The sequence below is a fragment of the Mixophyes fleayi genome, chromosome 3 (genome assembly GCF_038048845.1).
Source record: "Mixophyes fleayi isolate aMixFle1 chromosome 3, aMixFle1.hap1, whole genome shotgun sequence".
NCBI classification, from domain to species: domain Eukaryota; kingdom Metazoa; phylum Chordata; class Amphibia; order Anura; family Limnodynastidae; genus Mixophyes; species Mixophyes fleayi.
The window spans coordinates 260,254,800-260,273,346 of NC_134404.1; the positions used below are offsets into that span (position 1 = coordinate 260,254,800).

The window sequence follows — 18,547 nt, forward strand, 5'->3', positions numbered from 1 at the left end:
CATGTTTCTGGTCTGGTGACTGATGGACGAGTGAGAGGGTGGATTATTTTTGGGATGGAAGGAACTGCAAATGCTACCTCAGGTGGTATAAGAAAAGAAATGCCGCAGCCCCATTAAGAACTTCTATCGGTGTACCCCTAAGGAAGTGGCCTGAGACCAGATGTTCCGACCTACTGTGTGTCCAACTGTTTTCCCCCTTTCCAGAAATCAGACAGCTGTGTGCACTACACATTGACAACAAGCAAACTTACTGCAAAGAAAAACATTTCTGATTACTAATGTGAATAAAAGCAATATTTTTTTACTTTACTATTTTTAGTAAATAACTGAGTCGGCTTGATCCCACTGACCACAAATAGTTTTCATATGATCTTATTTAAGCAGAAAATACCAAGTATTATGCATCACAAGGAGTATTGCTAATGAGTGCAATATTGCTTATTTTGGAGATATTTTCTCTAACAAAATCTACTTTTTCTATCCATAATAGGATGTATTGAAGCAAAATTGGGGGAGCTGCAACATTTTCATTTTAAAATATGTAAATATGTACTTAGATATTTTAGTAACGTTTATTTCCATTTTATGCTATGATCTATTAATCATTTATATAACAACTGCCTGACAACAACATGTCTGACTTGCAAACCACATTCTCTCTGATACGTTCCTGTGTGTCTAGAGCAGTTGGCAACCCTTTACTATCAGTGTGCCAGCTAAAATCTAGTCAAGTCCAGGTGTGCCAGTTGCAAATATGTGTGTGTGTGTCTAGTGTCATATATATATATATATATAAAATGTATATGTAATTGTTATGCCTCCAATACATAGTGTGCCCCCAATACGAATTTTGCCACACAGTTGTGCCCCAATACGTAGTATGCCAATTATTTGTGCCCTCAATCCATAGGTTGCCACATAGTTGTGCCTCCAATACATAGTACATAGTATGCTGCATAGTTTTGCCTCCAATACATAGTATGCCATATAGCTGTGCCCCCATACATTTTATGCCACATAGTTGTGCCCCATTACATAGTATGCTACATAGACATGCCCTAATATATAGTATGCAACATGGTTGTGCCTCCAATACATAGTATGCCACACAATTGTGCCCCCTTAACATAGGTTGCCGCACAGTTGTGCCCTCAATACATAGTATGCCACACACTTATGCCCCCAATACATAGTATGCAGCATAGATGTGCCCCCAATGCATAGTATGTGACACGAATCACCCTATGAGTTGAGTTATCAGAACCTGTTGTTGACGAGAGCTTCACCTATAGCAACCCCCTTTCCCATAGAACTGGATATGTTCGCCGGTACTCCGTTGTCCCCAGGACTTATTCTCGAGTAGTGATAACTCAACTCCGGTAGGCAGGCACCACAGAGGACTTGACAGTAGGATGCTGAGGAGAGATACTGCTGGACCGGATAAAGCAGGAACACTGAGTAGTAACAGGATCGAGTACCAACCTCCACCAGTATTACAGACTGGCAGTGTGGAGTAGAGGATGGTGTAGTGCCAGCTGTGGCCTGAGTGAGGTGGAGCTAGAGAGCAGCACAGTGTCAGGGAATGCCGGAGCAAGATGGAGCAGTAAATCTCTACTGTGAAATACTGCAGACACAGGTGAGCCTGATGGAGCGGATAGCTAGCACCACGATCCTACTGATGGGAGAAGATCTCTCAGATGAAAAGGCAGAGTCTGAATCCAGGTAAAAAGTTAGGGCCACGAGCAAACAAGCAAGGTCAGTTTTCAGGCAGAGGTCAAGGTCACGAGCAAACGGGCAAGGTCGGTATCCAGGCAGAGGTCACAATGGGTATCAATCAGGAAACTGGCAGGCAAATCAGAGAACCAGGAGCACGGAAAAGCAAGCGTATGAACGCTATCACCGGCAAAGGCTGAGTGAAGCTGACAGGTATTTAAACCAGTAGTAGCCAATCAGGACAGGTGTCAGATTGAGCTGCAGGTGAGGAGTTCAGGTGATCCCCCCCAAGCTGAGAATAACACTGCATTAGCCAAAAAGAGAACAGCAGTTACCTGCTGTTCCTAACAGTATGCCACATAGCTGTGCCCACAATGCATATTTATGCCACATAGTTGTGCCTCCAGTACATAGTATGCCACATAGATGTGCCCCAATACATAGTATGCTACATGCTTACCTTTGGAGTCAGCACACACGTCTTTCGTTCCACAGCAATACCTGGAAGCTGCTTAACTAAAGTAGCCAGTGATGAACGAAACGGAGCTGCTGCGCATGACAAAGTGTCCGTTGTGCCAGACAAAAGTGGTCCTCGTGCCAGACGTGCTGCGGGTTGCCGACCTCTAGAGTTTACTGATTTAGTGTTTTTGGGTGATTATTGTGTCCATAACACTTGCTGCATTCAATGTAAAGGACCACCTATGTGGGTATGAATAAATATGAGGCCATTATCATTGAGGTGCTGTTGGTCCAGATAGAGATTATTAGAATATATTAGTACATTGTTTTCTGTTGAATAATATCTGCCATTACATAATGCCCAGGAAGTAAAATATATGTGTTGCGCTCACAATTTCTATACATTTATGTTAAAGAACATTTCCACTTTTGAAAATGTCCTTTTGCAAATGTCTTACATGCCTGTGAACACATATTATTTGGTACCTGCTTCAATGTGATTTGAAAGCTTCCCAGTGCGGTAACGCTTGGCTCTGGGATTTTCAAATCTCGTTCTGGTGGTGGAATGAGGCTTTGGCATGACACAGTGGAGATTTGGCTTAGCTATGTACTTGAGTACCTCATCATGCTGAGTAAAATATGTTTTATGTCTTATAATGATTTATCATTTCCTTCAGTTACTGCGTTTGTTTAACTAAACACACAAACTGATTATATGATATACACATCTGTATAATATGATGCAAATTCAGTCTAATTATAGCATAATTGTCACAAGCAATAGCAAAATATTTCTTTTTTAAGTATTAAGCTAAAATAGTAGAACTAATTGTAAGTACGGTCTTGGATATTTTAAGCTATTTATGCAATATTCTCCAGTAATGTAGTTTAAATTTAAATTAAGTAACTATATTGAAATTGACATACAGGATATTCCTTTATGCAAGACAGCTTTAATCTTTCAGACATTTCATATGTTGTATATATCTGGTGTCTTTTGACTAATCAATTAGTGCTCTCATGCTTAAGGTATCTTAAAAATCACACAGGAATTCAGTGGCATAAAATAATGTTTTAATATAAACAGTTCAGATTAACATCTGCAAAGTCTATTGTAAATATTGTACAATGTCTATTAAATGGCCTATTTCATTAGAAAAGGCCAGACTTGTAATAGGCATACACGCATGAAATTTGAAAACCTTTCTACATTGCAGCATTAAGTTGTTTATAAAAAATAAAAAGTGTGAGATGCAAAAACATAATCTATGGTAGAAAGATGATAGGACAGAAATAAGAAAATATATGCTTACAGTCTGTCACAAAAGGGGCTGTAAACCATATATTACACACACTTTGAAAATTACAGATATAAAATAACTACTAAGCATACTTGGCAATGTTTGAAAAATCATTTCAGGGAGATTCAGCAAGTAAAACGTAGGTGCCGCGCACGGGCCGCCACTGCAGGGGCTGTGTCCTGCTCTGCCAAAGGAGTGTATCTAGCTCCACTCTTGGTCGTATCTAGTGCTACCCAGGGGCAGTAAGTGTAGCAAGGCTGAAGGGAAGATTTTTAAAAAATTTTTACTATAAAAGTTACTGCCTAATAGATACTAAGGTCTACCATGCAGAAGCATGAGGGCACAATCACTTGTGATGACAGGGGTTGATAAATAATGCAAAACAAAAAAATGCTCTATCACTTTGATAAACGTTTTATTACGTACAAAGAACATTTCATATTTACTTGTAATAAAGGCTATGTGCAGACTCACTTTAGTGAGAGTAGGTAAATATGATCAAAGGCTGTATTTTTCTTTCTTTTTTGTTGAAACCAACAAAATGTTTAAATAAAATATACATTTCGTCTAGAGTTGCCTGGTAGACCATTTGATATCATGTGCTATATAATATAAAATCATGTACACATATGAATTCCTAGGAACTATTTCTTTGTTCTCACTCCCCCTTACTCTCCCTTTATGTTATTTCTCCACTGCTGCTCACTATTACGACCTCTGTTCTCCCGTTTATTACCCCATTCATTATTATTATTATTATTATTATTATTATTTAATACATAATTTATATTGGAATTTCAACAGTGTAACAAGGGAGTGAGGGTACCAAAAAGAGAAAAAGAGGAGGTGAGATAGGGTGTTATGATTATCTAGTTGCTGTCCAATAACGATTGTGGTTCCAAATCACAATTCCATTTATTAGCAAAAAGTAGCAGATTAACAAGTGCGAATAAAATAAGTACAGCCGTTACTTATCGCAGGTGCTCTGGATCCAGTGTACAGTCATTCATGTCTGAAGGCTGTGGTCAAGTAGACTAACTACTGGGTCCAGAACTCCTGCTTATATACAGTCAGTGAATACAGTGAAACAATACAGATGATGTGGCTTTCTTCCATAGGTTCAGGCTTCAGGAGGGTCCAGTGTAATGCAGGTCATTGGCCAGTTGAAACGAAAATATCCAAGAGTGGGGGTCAGCTCTCCTGGAGATGCATTCCAATTTTCCCGCCAAGAATCCAGTTTAAACTAGTCTATTTACATTACACAGACAATATCATTCTAATAATTTATTCCATACAATCTATAACTTCCATACGCAATGTGCGTTCTGTTTGGCGATAGAACTGGACGTCTGCGAATAAATTGGGGATTAAAATGATACCAGACATGATATGTTTCCTGTGATCTGAACCTTTGATATCACTAACGTGTATATAACTTATAATATCAACCATAAACATCGCTACTTTTCGGCATAAATAATTATGTGTTGCAACTACATTTACTATGAGCTAATTACAAATGTGAATGTTAGTGTGAATGTGTGTAAATGTGTGTAAAAGTGTTTGCCACGTGTTGCGGCTGAATACCCTCCTCCACGCTGTAGCGCTAGACACATAATTTCGGACAAAGACAATCAAGTTGTTAGATATTAATTGAACTTACTATATCCAATTATCTGACTTTGACAAGGGGTATATGTATTGTTTTAAAAGAAAAACTTCACATTACAGGTATACATATTACTCCTTTAATTATTTTCCTGCTAATCCTTGTGATGCTTCTTTACATACAGATTCCCCTCAACCCTTTTATCATCTCTCCTCACTGTCTGTTCCCTCACTTATGGTGGTCTCCTCTTGTGCTTTCTATCCTCTCCTTTGTCCCCTCTTGCTTGTTTTTACTTCTCTTGTATTCCCCATTCACTACTTCTATTCCCTGTTATTCAGAGAGCCCTGTCTCTTCCCTCCCCTGTTGTTTTCAGAGTTTTTTTCTAATGGACTGATCATGAGTCTCTATGTCAGGCGGAGAAGGGTAGATTGTTGAGTGATGACACGCTTTGTGTCATTGCGCCACAGTGAACAAATCTACCACCAGATTGCAAGACTCCCCTGGGAGTCCGAAAGACTGCCTGGTATTCTGTGGGTCAGCAAGCATACTTCTAAGTGGTTTTATATTATATTGGTAGCAAAAACCAAGACAACAAATCCAAGGCCAAGACCTGTAGTGCATCATGGACAAAATGCTTACTTTAATTAAATTTTTACATTATTACATCACACTCATTGCCCCAGGGGTGTGGGAGGAGCTCTAGTGCTATCTAGCATGGGGCTGGTTCATCCTATGGTGAGGGTGTGTGGGGGGAGGGGGGCACACATATTTTTTTGTGGGACTAATCCCCTGTGCATGAGCTTCAGTAAAAGTAGCTGCTACGCATGCAACCCAAGTGCGTGTGCTGTCATTTACTAGCACAAAGCTATTGTTACCTCCACTCCTCCTTTGTGCCCCGATCGGGGCTAACTCCACATGCAGGCTGCAAAAGGGAACAGACATATGTTTGTAAGGGCTCTCTGAAAGTGACATTGATATTTGTAGTAGGTGATTTCCTGTGCATTTGTATTATGGAAATTTTAAGGGATGACTATATAAGGCAATTCTATTTTCTATGAAGGTGTTACACACTTCACAACATTCCTGATTGCACAATTGGGACAAGTTAGGCCAAACCATACCCTGGTCTTCCCATGCCATTTATGTGAATTGCTCAGTTGCACTTCAGTAAAACATTTGGAAAGGAATGAGACAAGCAAACTAAAGCAAATTAAAGATAGGGGAACTGAAATATGAAGAACAACTGTTTCAAACACAGTCTGGGCACATACACGCCCAAGATGTCAATGGAAGAAGTTATATGCACAAAGGGCTCCCTATCATTTATTTGTGTTACTTATCTAATTGCAGCAAAATATGACCAATCATCACTAGTGGCAAAATAAGTCAGCACTGTGCAGTGAATGTCAGCAATTGTGTCACTACTTTGCTGAATGTGCCATCTAGTAGTTGCTATTGTTTTTAATCTCTACTTATTAATCCCTTTATCTAGTCCCAGGAACCCCTCATTTATCTTAGTCATGTCTGGTGGTCCTCTCACAATACAAAAATATGGGGGCATTTTCTAGGGACAAGGATTGGGTATGTTCTCCTTGGGGCAGCATTTGACAGCCAGAGGTCTAAAAATATGGCAGAAAACAGACTAAGAGGTGGCAGAGACAACTCTCCTAAATTTGGAGATACATAACATCAAACTTTTTGAAGCCTATATTTTCCTCTTCCATAGGCACAACTAACCAATAAAAAAATACAGTAAATGGAGGTGCACTATGTAAATGACTGATATTAAAAAAAGGAAAAGTTGACTTTTATTTTAATAAATAGATGTTCAGATGTACAAAGTCTGTCCTGTTCAGTATTGTGGTCTGTTGCCATTGATATTGTTGTCACTGCAAATGCAATACAGCAAATTAGATTATACATTTAAAGTTTATTCCTAACTTGACTCTGTCAATGCATCAGCAAAATAATTATTAACAGATAACCACTGCACATGTGCACACCTTGGTAACCAATCAGATGCAGGGGACATGGTGGGAACCAGTGTGATGCATATTGCATGTATCTGATTATTTAGTTATCAGACTGGAGTCTAAGGGCCTGATTCATGTCCGTATGTCCGTATGTTTCCGTAGCGGATCTTGCATGAAATAGCTCATGCGCAGAAACTAACTTTACGCCACTTAACAAATCTGCATGCAATTCATGTCTGAACGCAAATGACACATACTACTGCCTATAGCTTGAGAGGCGGAACTGGGGAGGGAAGGGGCGGAATAACATAGCCATGCACAGTAAGTGTGTTCTGACGCACGTGCGGCTGATTCAAGTTCTGTGTTTGTCATAAGTACGCATGTTTGTACCCATATCTTTTGCACCCACTACAGATCAGGTGTAAATACCAACTGATAGTGATAACTGACACGGCATAATATTTGAATTAAACAGTACACATATGCATGTCAGTAAGTATCACAGAGCAAATGTAAGCAACGAAGATATACTGTAAAAACGGATTATATCTACAGTATGCATTGATATCTTCTTTATTTTTGTAGTTAATATAAAAATATAATAAAAATATTTATATTTAAAATAGTATTTAAAAGGATTATACTGTTAACAGATGTTATTTTACATGTGCAAAAATAAAATTTGTATGCGTTCTGGTGTGAATTTTTTTATACTTACAAATGTGCTTGTATTGCAGCCTGTTCTGTGTCTACGTATGGCAAGTACTGTTTAGGCAGAGCGTACTTACACCCAGAATCAAATTGAAATGTATCTTGAGATGCGCTTTGATTTGAATACGGACGGAACTATGCTCAAGTTCTGTGCTCTTTTTAAACACACAACTTCCGTGCAAGTTGCATTTAGGCTTGAAGCACATCATTTGAGACTTGCAATTTTCTTGATTTTGTACTGGACAAAACAAGATAAGAAGAGTGAGAATGATGGCATTGCATATTTTTGGCCCCCAGTCTTTCTAAGGCGTCCTTGATGGTCTATTAAGTTGATACTGGGGGGACCTAATACAGCCCAGTTGGAAGGTGTGTTTTTCATGTGGGTCATATCTACATATTAAAGGTAAAGAAAGGTAGAAAAAAATACTAATTGCCACGATCGCCCAGCCTGTCCCAGGTACAGCAATCTGAACAGCTGGCCATGACTGGTGTCACCTTGTCACTTAGCAATGAATACACCTTTTCTGCCACCACAAAGGATTTATTATGGTGTCCTTAAGTTCAAAAAACCACTTATTAATGTTTCACACTGAAATCACATGCACATGTAGCATGAGCCTCCCTGGGCTTCGTAAATTCACAAAGAATCACAGAGAATATGCTAGATTAAATGTATTTTAATCCGAAAAATGTTTCCAAGGCTTAGTTACAAAAAGTTAATGACAAGACATACAATAAATTGCACAAATAAGTTTCAGAAATAAAATAGGCAACAAAACCAGAGTCACTACTTACTGGTTAAGACTTGGAGTGTGTGTGAGGGAACACAATTGAGAAACATGGGACATTTCAGTCTTGATAGACCCCCTCATGAAAATGCACAATGTGATGAGTAAAGCAGAAGATTTTAAACCTTTTTCCACATAGCTCTCACCTCCCACCTTTGGAGTTTAGCTGTAAATAAGGACAGATTGATCTCTCAAATGTCACAAGGTTTTTGAAGTGAGCTAGGGATGTCCTGAGATCTGGACTGTTCACAGGACCTGAGTTCTCACCTCTGCTCGTTCGGCTTGGCTGGTCAGGTCCACATCTTCTGCATACCAATAAACTCCTCAGAGATACTATCTATCTCTTTTTGGCTATATTCAAAAGATTATTGACACTTGCATAGGTTCAGACTCATGTCATCTAGTAAAGCACATCTTGAGATTACAGTACAAGGTTACATACAATATACATTGTCATACCTGAATATTAAAGGAAAATAGCAATAATACATAATCGTCATACTAATACAACCAGAGGCGGAACTAGCGAGCTGTGGGTCCTGTTACAAGAAGGCGGGGAGGAGGGAACCAGGGCTCCCGACCCTCTGCATTTGCCATGCAGCAGGCCCCATTATCTCCATGGGCCCCAATGCACTGCACCTGCCGTACCAATGGTAGTTCCACCACTGAATGCAACAGGGCCAGCACTGGTTTAGTAGATTATATAGCTTCACAAGAAATAGTCCATTATGTCTGGTCTTTAGAGTTCAAAAGAAACAAAGTTGTAACTTCTTAAAAGGGGGCATTCACTACACTACATTGGATTATAAATGTGCAAAGCTCTATTGATTTCAATTGCTAATAGCTGGGAGAAAGGAGAAAAGGTTGAGTGTGACAAACACATTTTCACAGTCTTGTAAATGAAGAGCTTAATAACTCACTCATGTCTCTAGACTGTAAGCTTTCAACTTGCTGCTTAACATTTTTTTAAAACATTGTGTGGGTGCATGAATATTTTTCACTAATAGCCACAGTGTGTGTTAGGGTGCAAAAGTGGTTTAGTGACATTAAAATAATTAAGAAACTTGTTGATTGCCGTAATAATGTTATTATCTTCCTTGACTTTGCCTCCAATTGTTCTAACATTTAGACTGCATTCTCCAATGTATATGTAGCAGTGCCTATTCCTAAACAATTTATATATATTCAGATGGAGAACCTATTGGAGAACAGTAGTTTTTATAATTTGATGTCATTCGTTTTTTTTTCTTTCCAGGTGTGTTCGTCGTTTTGAAGGTCACATAAATCGTTACCAATCATGTGGCGTTGCAGTCAGTCCTTGTGGGAGATTCATTGCTTGTGGATCTGAAGATAGATGTGTAAGTATTTTTGTGGAACATTTCATATGTTTGAACTACACAACTCATGTCCCTATAAGAGATACTACAATCTATTTGCCCTCATATGCTTTTAAAATACCCAGGAAGATCTGGCACATATTGAATTTTCAGCTTAACCGAGGCTATCAATACTGCCCCAATATTTTACTATTGCAGTCAGTGATATTGACTAAACTGCATGTTTTACAATTTCTTTCAACATTCAAGTGTGTCAAAATAAAATAACAGATGCAATGCTCCTTTTTACACTAGAAACTTGCTGTCTCCGCCTCTCATCTGCATACCTATATCATTAGCATAATGAAGGAAATACTAGTAAGGAAGACACTGGGCAAAATAAAAAAAGTAGACATTTCTTCAAGAAATAGATGCTATCATATAGATACACCAATGAATCTTTATTTTTTTTTATACTGCCAGTCTATCCCCGGGCTCCTAATTTTTGTATATTTGAAATGTTCCTTCCACTGCGTTCCACAGTGAAATGATCCAGGCACTCAAAATGAAGGGATTTGAAGGCACTTGATAAAACTACAAAGGATTTACTTGTAGCAGTGATTTATAACTTATGATATATGAGAGATGCAGCGAGAGGATCAGACAGCCAGGCTGTGGCAAGTCAATGAAAAAGTTGAAAAAAAAATTTGATCCTGATTTTGTCTTGAAAGGACATAAAAAAATAACTGATTTTATTTCAGTAGAAAGTGATTTGCATGAGTAGGAAGTGATTTGCATGAGTAGAAATTGATTTGATTCTGTTTTTAGAGCACATTCAATAGCATGAAGAAGTATTTTAAATATGAAATGATTGATCTTGAATGTTAAGAAAACAAATGGTATTTTTTCAGTCAAGTAGAAATTACTGTATGAAAATATTCATACTGTAGGCACATTGAGGTCAAAGATAAATTAAGTAGATGTTGCCAAAATGAGCAAAGAGCTGTGTTATAAAGTATATAAGTATGCATTGATGCACGATGAACCTCTGCATAACATAATTTTAGCAATAAAAGGACTTTATCTTAATATACTTCAGAAGCAGGGATTTATGATTCTATTATCTTTAGCTAATGATACAGTAGATTTAAAATTGACTCACTCCAAGAAAGATCTCCAAAGACAATAAATGACTTTCAAGCTCAATGTCTTTTGCCAAATAGTCTTAAATGATCTTTATATTTTCATGGCCAAAGTTAGTATGAAACAGTAACATGCAACAAATTAAATACATTTGAAATGTGGGCTATGTATTAAATGGGATCACTAATTGTTGACTCCCACAATACATTTTTATTTTTACTTACAAACGGCAAGTCCAATGATAAGGATAATTTCTCTTCAAGCTGAGAATGGACATTTATCATAATGTTACGACTCTGCCTATTCTTTGTATGTAGCAGCAGTACCTCAAATCCACCAGAGGTGCTGCTGTTCTGTTTCTGAACTTTTCACCATGCCTGTAGGAGTTAATCCCCTTGCCTGATGCCTGATTAGAACTGCACCTGTTCCACAGCTTGAAATACCTGCCTCAAGCTGTGCTCTGGGCAGTTCATTGTTTATCCCTGGCTGCTTCTGTTTCCTCCCTGTTCCTGTGTTTGTTCTCCTGCTGCCTGATCTCCTGTTGTGACCCTCTGCCTGACTCCTGGACCCTGATTGCTTGCCTGTTGCCTTGACCTCGGCTTGATATCTGGACTAAGCTTAGTCGCTTGTAACCCTGATCTCTGCTTGGTCACTGGACTCGATTTTTCTGCTTCCCTGGACAGCCTTGTGCCTCCTGGACTTGAGTAACTCATTATACTTGTCCCTGCTATTTAACTATACCTGCCATTACTTGGAACCTGTTGCTTTGTGGAGTTTCCTACCATTTATCACACCTGTTCATATCTTTGGATTTGAGTTATACCTATTTATACTGCTACTTGGAAAACTGCATATCCCACAAACTGAGTCCTTGTTTATGTATTTTGCCTGAATAAAGACATTTGGTTTATTATACTTCTGTTGCTGCTTCCTGAATGCATAGGAATCATAACATGATGAACTGTCATACAATCTGGGCCTGCTGATTGCACGCCCTCTGCTTTAGTCCTGAGATTCCTAGTCTTTTTGCATTGAACTCTGTGTTTGGCTGTTAAGACATGTCAGTAAATCCACAACTACAAATGCTGCAAATGGACAGTAATCAGCTCCGTTACCAAATAATACAGGTATCTACTTTACTTCAGGAACTGCTTAAAACCCTTCATGCTTCTGTGGTGAGCAGTTTCAACACAAATATCGATTCTAGAGCAACAAACTCCTCTACATAAGGCATGCAGACTGCAGAAAATCCTCCCAGAACTTTTTATGACATTAATGGTACTGCATCCACGGTATTGTCGGTGGTCTCTATCATCAGGGATTCTAAACGGGCAAGCTACCTGCGTCCTCATCTGACCGAGGAGGAGCCATGGTGCAGAAGTATTGGCAAACTATATCTCTACTGCGCCAGTGGCGAACATTACTTACAGGACTGTCCACTCTGCAGTCCACAACATCCTGGGAACTCTTCAGAGTCTGCTATTGAGCCAGAGCGCCCAGAGACTGCTATTGAGCCTGAACTCCCAAAAGCCTCTTCCGAGTCATCAGATCCTCCTCCAGTCTTCTTTGACGGAGACATCAAACAGTTTTTTACAGTACTCCAGCTTTCCATGAAACAGTTTCAAGAATGTCCGGATTATTTTGTTGACCAATTTAACCAAGTGGGTTCAATTATTATGTGTTTTAGAGGGGAGCCACAAACTTGGGCCTTCTCATTACTAAATTCCGATGACCCAATTATTCATAAGTTCATGGACTTTGTTAATACTGTTTGTCAGAAGTACACTCCATCCACAGTCAAGTCATCTGATCACGATTTTTCTGTGCCCATTCAGGCCTGTGCCTCAGTTCCTGCACTTGTCCATAAGGTCTCTATGAGTGTGTCTTCCATCAGGCAGTCTATATCACCTAGGGAGAAGGATAACAAGCAGGGAAACACCCTCGCTTTGCCACTTCAGTCACAACAAACATCAATCTTGGTGGCTGGCTTTATGGGTATATCACCATCTTGCAATAAAATAAAAGGTCCTATCCCAACCCTAGACTGGGACTCAGACTCTGAAAGTGAATTTACTGAAGATTCTAAAGACTTAGTGGATGATGTTGCCAATTCTTCTGTTGCTCTTGAAGAATTGGGTCTTCTCTGTACTCCATTGGAGAAGAGCCCAATTGTGTCTCAAGGGAGACCCTATTAAAAGAAAAAGAAGAGGAGAAAAACCTGAAGGGAGCTTGAATGGAGCGTCTGGAATCCGCTCCTTAAAGGGGGGACTATGTTACGACTCTGTCTATTCTTTGTATGTAGCAGCAGTACCTTAAATCCACCAGAGGTGCTGCTGTTCTGTTCCTGAACTTTTCACCATGCCTGTAGGAGTTAATCCCCCTGCCTGATGCCTGATTAGAACTGCACCTGCTACACAGCTTAAAATACCTGCCTCAAGTTATGCTCTGGGCAGTTTATCGTTTATCCCTGGCTGCTGCTGGTTCCTCCCTGTTCCTGTGTTTGTTCTACTGCTGCTTGATCTCCTGTTGTGCCTGACTCCTGGACCCTGATTGTTTGCCTGTTGCCCTGACCTCAGCTTGATTTCTGGACTATGCTTATTCGCTTGAAACCCTGACCTCTGCTTGGCTATTGGATACTGCTTACCCTGATCTCTGCTTGGTCACTGGACTCAATTTGTCTGCTTCCCTGAACAGCCTCATGCCTCTTGGACTTGGATAACTCATTATACTTGTCCCTGCTATTTAACTGTACCTGCCATTACTTGAAACCTGTTGCTCTGTGGAGTTTCCTACCATTTATCACACCTGTTCATATCTTTGGATTTGAGTTATACCTGTTTATACTGCTACCTGGAAATCTGCATATCCCACAAACTGATTGCCTGAATAAAGACATTTGGTTTATTATACTTCTGATGCTGCTTCCTGAATGCACTAGGAATCATAACAATAAGTGCATGTAGTGATCTAGTTTGAAATGGGGAACCATGCCACTTTCTTTAATGAGAACAAACAGATAAATGTTTAGACATGTCCTGGAAGTTGTAGCTTGTGACTAGTCCATCTGCTTACACCCTCTACACCAGCATTTAAAGTTGGGGCACCTAAGTAATTTTTTTTACCTTGGTGGTAGTGCAGCTTTAAATTGAAAAATATACCTTATTAATAATTATGGTTTATTGTTGCTATATTTTTATCTTATCAATGTCCAAAATATATGAATGTGAATGCCTCAATTATTTGCATATTTAATTGTATTGAAATGAATGGGAGAAAATCATACTCCTTTATTGTCCATGGTAAAATGAAATGTCAGAGGTAGATTAGATTTGAGTATAAAAGTGCCTCCAGTGACTATAATGATAATGGAAGACTTTCTTATTTTTATCAAACAACTACTTCTAAATAAAAAATCTCTCCGATATAGGAGTGCCCTTGATTCATTCAACAAGAAGACAAGTGTGAATTTTAAATAAGTAGTGATTCAGTCTAATGCACATTTAAAATGTCTCTGACGTCTACGCCTATCTTGTGGACTAACCTATTATTCATCCAAAGACAGCCAATCAATTTACTTGGAATTAAGTTTTTCTGTATTTATAATCTGCATTCTTGTGAATCTTGGTACAGCCCACGACATGGCTGCCCCCATTATGGGCCAAAATCATGTTCGCATGTACGTCCATTTGTGTAGCGTGTCTTATGTGAAATAGCTCTGCCGGTGCCCAGAAATGGAACTTATGCCACGTCTGAACACAGATGTCACTTATGACAGACTATGACTTGAAAGACGGAATGGTGGAGGGAAGGGGTGGCCTAACATAGGCCATGTACAGTAAGGGCATGCCGAGGGTGTTTCTAGGCTGATGGGGACGATTTAAATCCTGGGTATCTTGTTAGTACTCTTGGTTCTAGCCGTTTAATTTTCACTAGTTATAAGGCAAGTGTAAGTGCTGACAGTGATAACTGACACGGCATAGTCTTTGTTTTAAAATACCACAAAATAGTACAGTACATTGAAGGAAGATAGATTATGAAAAGGCATTGTATATACAGTACGCATTCAAAGTACCTTTATGTTAAAAAATACATATAATTTTTTTTAATCAATATTTTTATTAATTATTATACAATTAATAGTTGTTAATTTATTTTATAATATAATTTTTTATGCATTCTAATGTGACCTTATATTGCACATACACTTGTGTGCATACTACAGTCTGTTCTTTCTGTCTGCGTACGGCAAGTACTGTGTAGACAGAGCGTACTTATACCCAGATTCAAATGAAAATGTATCTTGAGTTTCACTTGAATTTGAATACAGTCAGAACTACGCTCAAGTTCCATGCTCATGTTTTTAAAATGCAGCTTATGTGCAAGTTGCATTCTGGCTTGAATCAGGCCATATGAGAGTGGTAAACAGGTACACTTTAATTTAAACAATCTTGTCTGCAAAGTATCATTGTGAAATTACATTTAAGTACTGAACAAGTGGCTTGTGTATTAATATTTCGTTTCAGGCATATATTTATGAAACACGTTCCAATACATATCTGCAAAAGCTCACAAAACACACAGACTCTGTCATCAACGTAGCATTTAATCCATCTTCCGTACAGGTATGCTTTCTGCTATTTTTTTTAAAAAATATACAAGGTACTCACCTTAAAAAAATAAGTATTTTGTTTCAACCGACATGTTAAATATATTTTTCTAAAATGTGGGGTATAAAAATAAAAACAGGTGTCATTACTTGTCAGGTTTTTTTGTTTTGTTAGATTATACACGTTGTGTCTGCCAAGACAAGAGACATCTCAGATGTCTTTGCTTCTCACACAGCCATTTCCTGCAGTTAGCATCAATGAATCACACTGAATATCTTTGTTGAGTCAAACTAACAGACTTCTTTCACAAGATTTAAATTTTTGCTCACACATAGCAGTGACATAACTGGCATACTGTGTACAGGCAAACACATATGGTGCTGGGCTATGATGTCACAGGACTGCTCCATACTCCTAAGAATAAATGACGGCGGCCCGTCACCTGCTCTACATAAGCTAAAATGCCAGGGGGTTGGGGGTTCAGTGTGTTGCCTTAGGGCGCCGCCTAGAACCCATCTACTGGCTCTGATAGAAGGTTTGATATTGATGGTTTCATTTTAAAAGATTCACAGTAAAGGTTTAAAAATGTATTTCACATAACATACTTTTTGATTGCAAGTATGTGATTTTTACTTTTGACTGGTAATGTAATTGCAATTTTTCTGTTTTTTTTTTTGAAAATTGGGACACATTATACAACATCTCAAATCCGCCCAAACTGTGCTCATTTGAGATGAAACTACACCTAGTTCCTGTAAGTTACGCCCTCTTTTATTGGAAAATCAAGATTGTCAAATCAAAATAAGAACTATTGTCAGGTATTCTTTTGTCTGCTCAAGCATGGTGAAGCTGCATATTTGCTTAGCACAAAGGTCAATAATATTTTGTCTTGTTCTTGGACATACTGCACTGTAGGCCTATGGCAGCACGATGGCTCAGTGGTTAGCACTTCTGCTTCACTGTGCTGGAGTCATGAGTTTGATTACTGAAGAGGGCCTTATCTGTGTGGAGTCTGTATGTTCTCCCCGTGGTTGCTTGGGTTTCCTCCGGGTGCTCTGGTTTCCTCTCACACTCCCAAAAAACGGACAAGTAGGTTAAATTTCTGCTGAGAAAATTAACCCTTGGGGCAGGGGCTGAAGTGAGTTTCAAATATTCTCTGTACAGCGCTACGGAATTGATGGTGCTATATAAATAAATGGTGATGATGTGTAGGTGAGCATAAGTGGGTGCATATGTAAATGTACTCTATTGTGATACAATTAGAGTGTAACCATCTATTATATTTAGCCATAGTTCTTTGTCTTCTCCCTGACCCCTTGGCCAGCCCAGGATCCATTTTAATTCTGGCCCCCCATTTCACCATAGCAGTTAATGTGAGCACTTTGTTCAAACTGTGGACTTGTGCACACAGATATATGCTAACTATGTGCTAGCATAACATAATGGGAAAAAGCTAAAATCATTGTAGAATTATTGTATAGAGTTCAGGATCATTGTTCCTGAATTCTATACTAATATCAGACCTTGCATAAAGTACACATATTTGGTATCCTTATATTCAGGAGACCTAGCTGATTGCCTTTTAGAATACATGCTTGGGTTAGCAATGATTTAGTAAAAGAAAGCATAAGAAGAATCATGGAAAAGGGATTTTCCTATATATTGCTCATAAAATGATGCGTATTCCAATATTCTACCTATCTAAAAACATCTAAAAGTAATTCAACTATATAATACATATATTTCACTTGTGTATACTAAGAAATAGACAATTTTCCATTTATAATAGTTTAAAACTTTTGTTTATTATTTATTTTCTACACTACATACTATACTGTGCACAAGGGCATTAGTTAATAAATAAATCAAAGCCCAAGTCATGTCCATGTGTAAATAAAGCAATTACTTAAAACTACCATTATGGTGTGCCCAGGGATACACATAGAGGGACTAGGTGATCAACAGTGCTAGGAAAGCTTCACATTCCCAAGATTTAAATCTCGGGACACGTGCTCAGCCAGGTTTTCTTTGAAATAGGTATGAGCTTTCATTAACATATTTCAGTGATGTCCCAGCTTTTAATAATGTCAGACAGGGCATGGTTTGGACTTCTACCAGAGAGAGAGGCAGAGTGAGGCCCGGGCTGGAAGTGACTAGATAACTGAGACTGTAAACACTAGCCTCCAGATATGAAGTCTGCTATACACTAGCCATCAGATTGTAGGTTTGCTTTAAATATTAGCCACTATATTAGAGACCTGCTTTAAAGCTAAGTATCAGATTAGAATTTTATTTTTAAAGACTAGCCCCCACTGTAGGCAGAGAGTACAGCAGTATGGGGCCCAACAGAAGAGTGTGACCCCTCCAGCCCTGAGCTCAAACAAATTTATTAGGGGACAGGAACTCCGCAGTGAATTAAGGGAGGTCGCTAGCGCCATTTCTAGACAGCAGTGGCTCTTGAGCTGTGAGATGTGGTGTGCGGAGAGAACTCTGTGTGTAATTAAGGATGTGGCAGCGGGTCCCCTTGTAGGTAGCATATCTGCCTCCACTCCCAAGATGTCAGGGCCCTACAGCTGCCGCCATTTGCTCCAGTCCCAGCCCCCCAGGTGCCCGGATACTGGCCAGAGAGACGTGACCAGCTACAGAGGCTCCCTCGAGTATCGCTGACGTTATGTAATTAATAACATCAAAGAGCTGTCAATAGAGAGGAGCTAAAAGGAGGCAGCAAGAAGATAGAGAGAGGTAAGTAAACTATTGCAGGGGTTGGATGGAACCATGGATGGGGGTTGACTGTAGAGAATGAGGGGAAGGCAAATGTTGGGTAGAGAATAATTTTAAAACGAGGGTTGGGTGAGAGAAGGAAGGTAGGTGTTTCATTTGTACTGGGCCCTGCAATTTCCGGTGGCAGCCCTGACTGTAGGTCTACA

At 39.1% G+C, this 18,547-nt stretch overlaps 1 protein-coding gene across 3 annotated transcripts in view; it reads left to right on the forward strand.

The window, feature by feature from the left end:
- The window catches only part of WDR27 (WD repeat domain 27), a 449,814-nt gene that overhangs the window by 162,731 nt on the left and 268,536 nt on the right, over positions 1-18,547 (forward strand). For 2 of the 3 annotated variants that reach the window (XR_012689733.1, XM_075203516.1), the window contains exons 23-24: positions 9,810-9,912; positions 15,537-15,635. Coding sequence is in view for 2 of the 3 variants with exons in the window: in XM_075203516.1 (XP_075059617.1) it covers positions 9,810-9,912; positions 15,537-15,635 (202 nt within the window). In the remaining variant the exon portion in view is untranslated. The remainder of the gene's footprint in view (positions 1-9,809; positions 9,913-15,536; positions 15,636-18,547) is intronic. The other variant, XM_075203518.1, reaches the window with a different exon arrangement.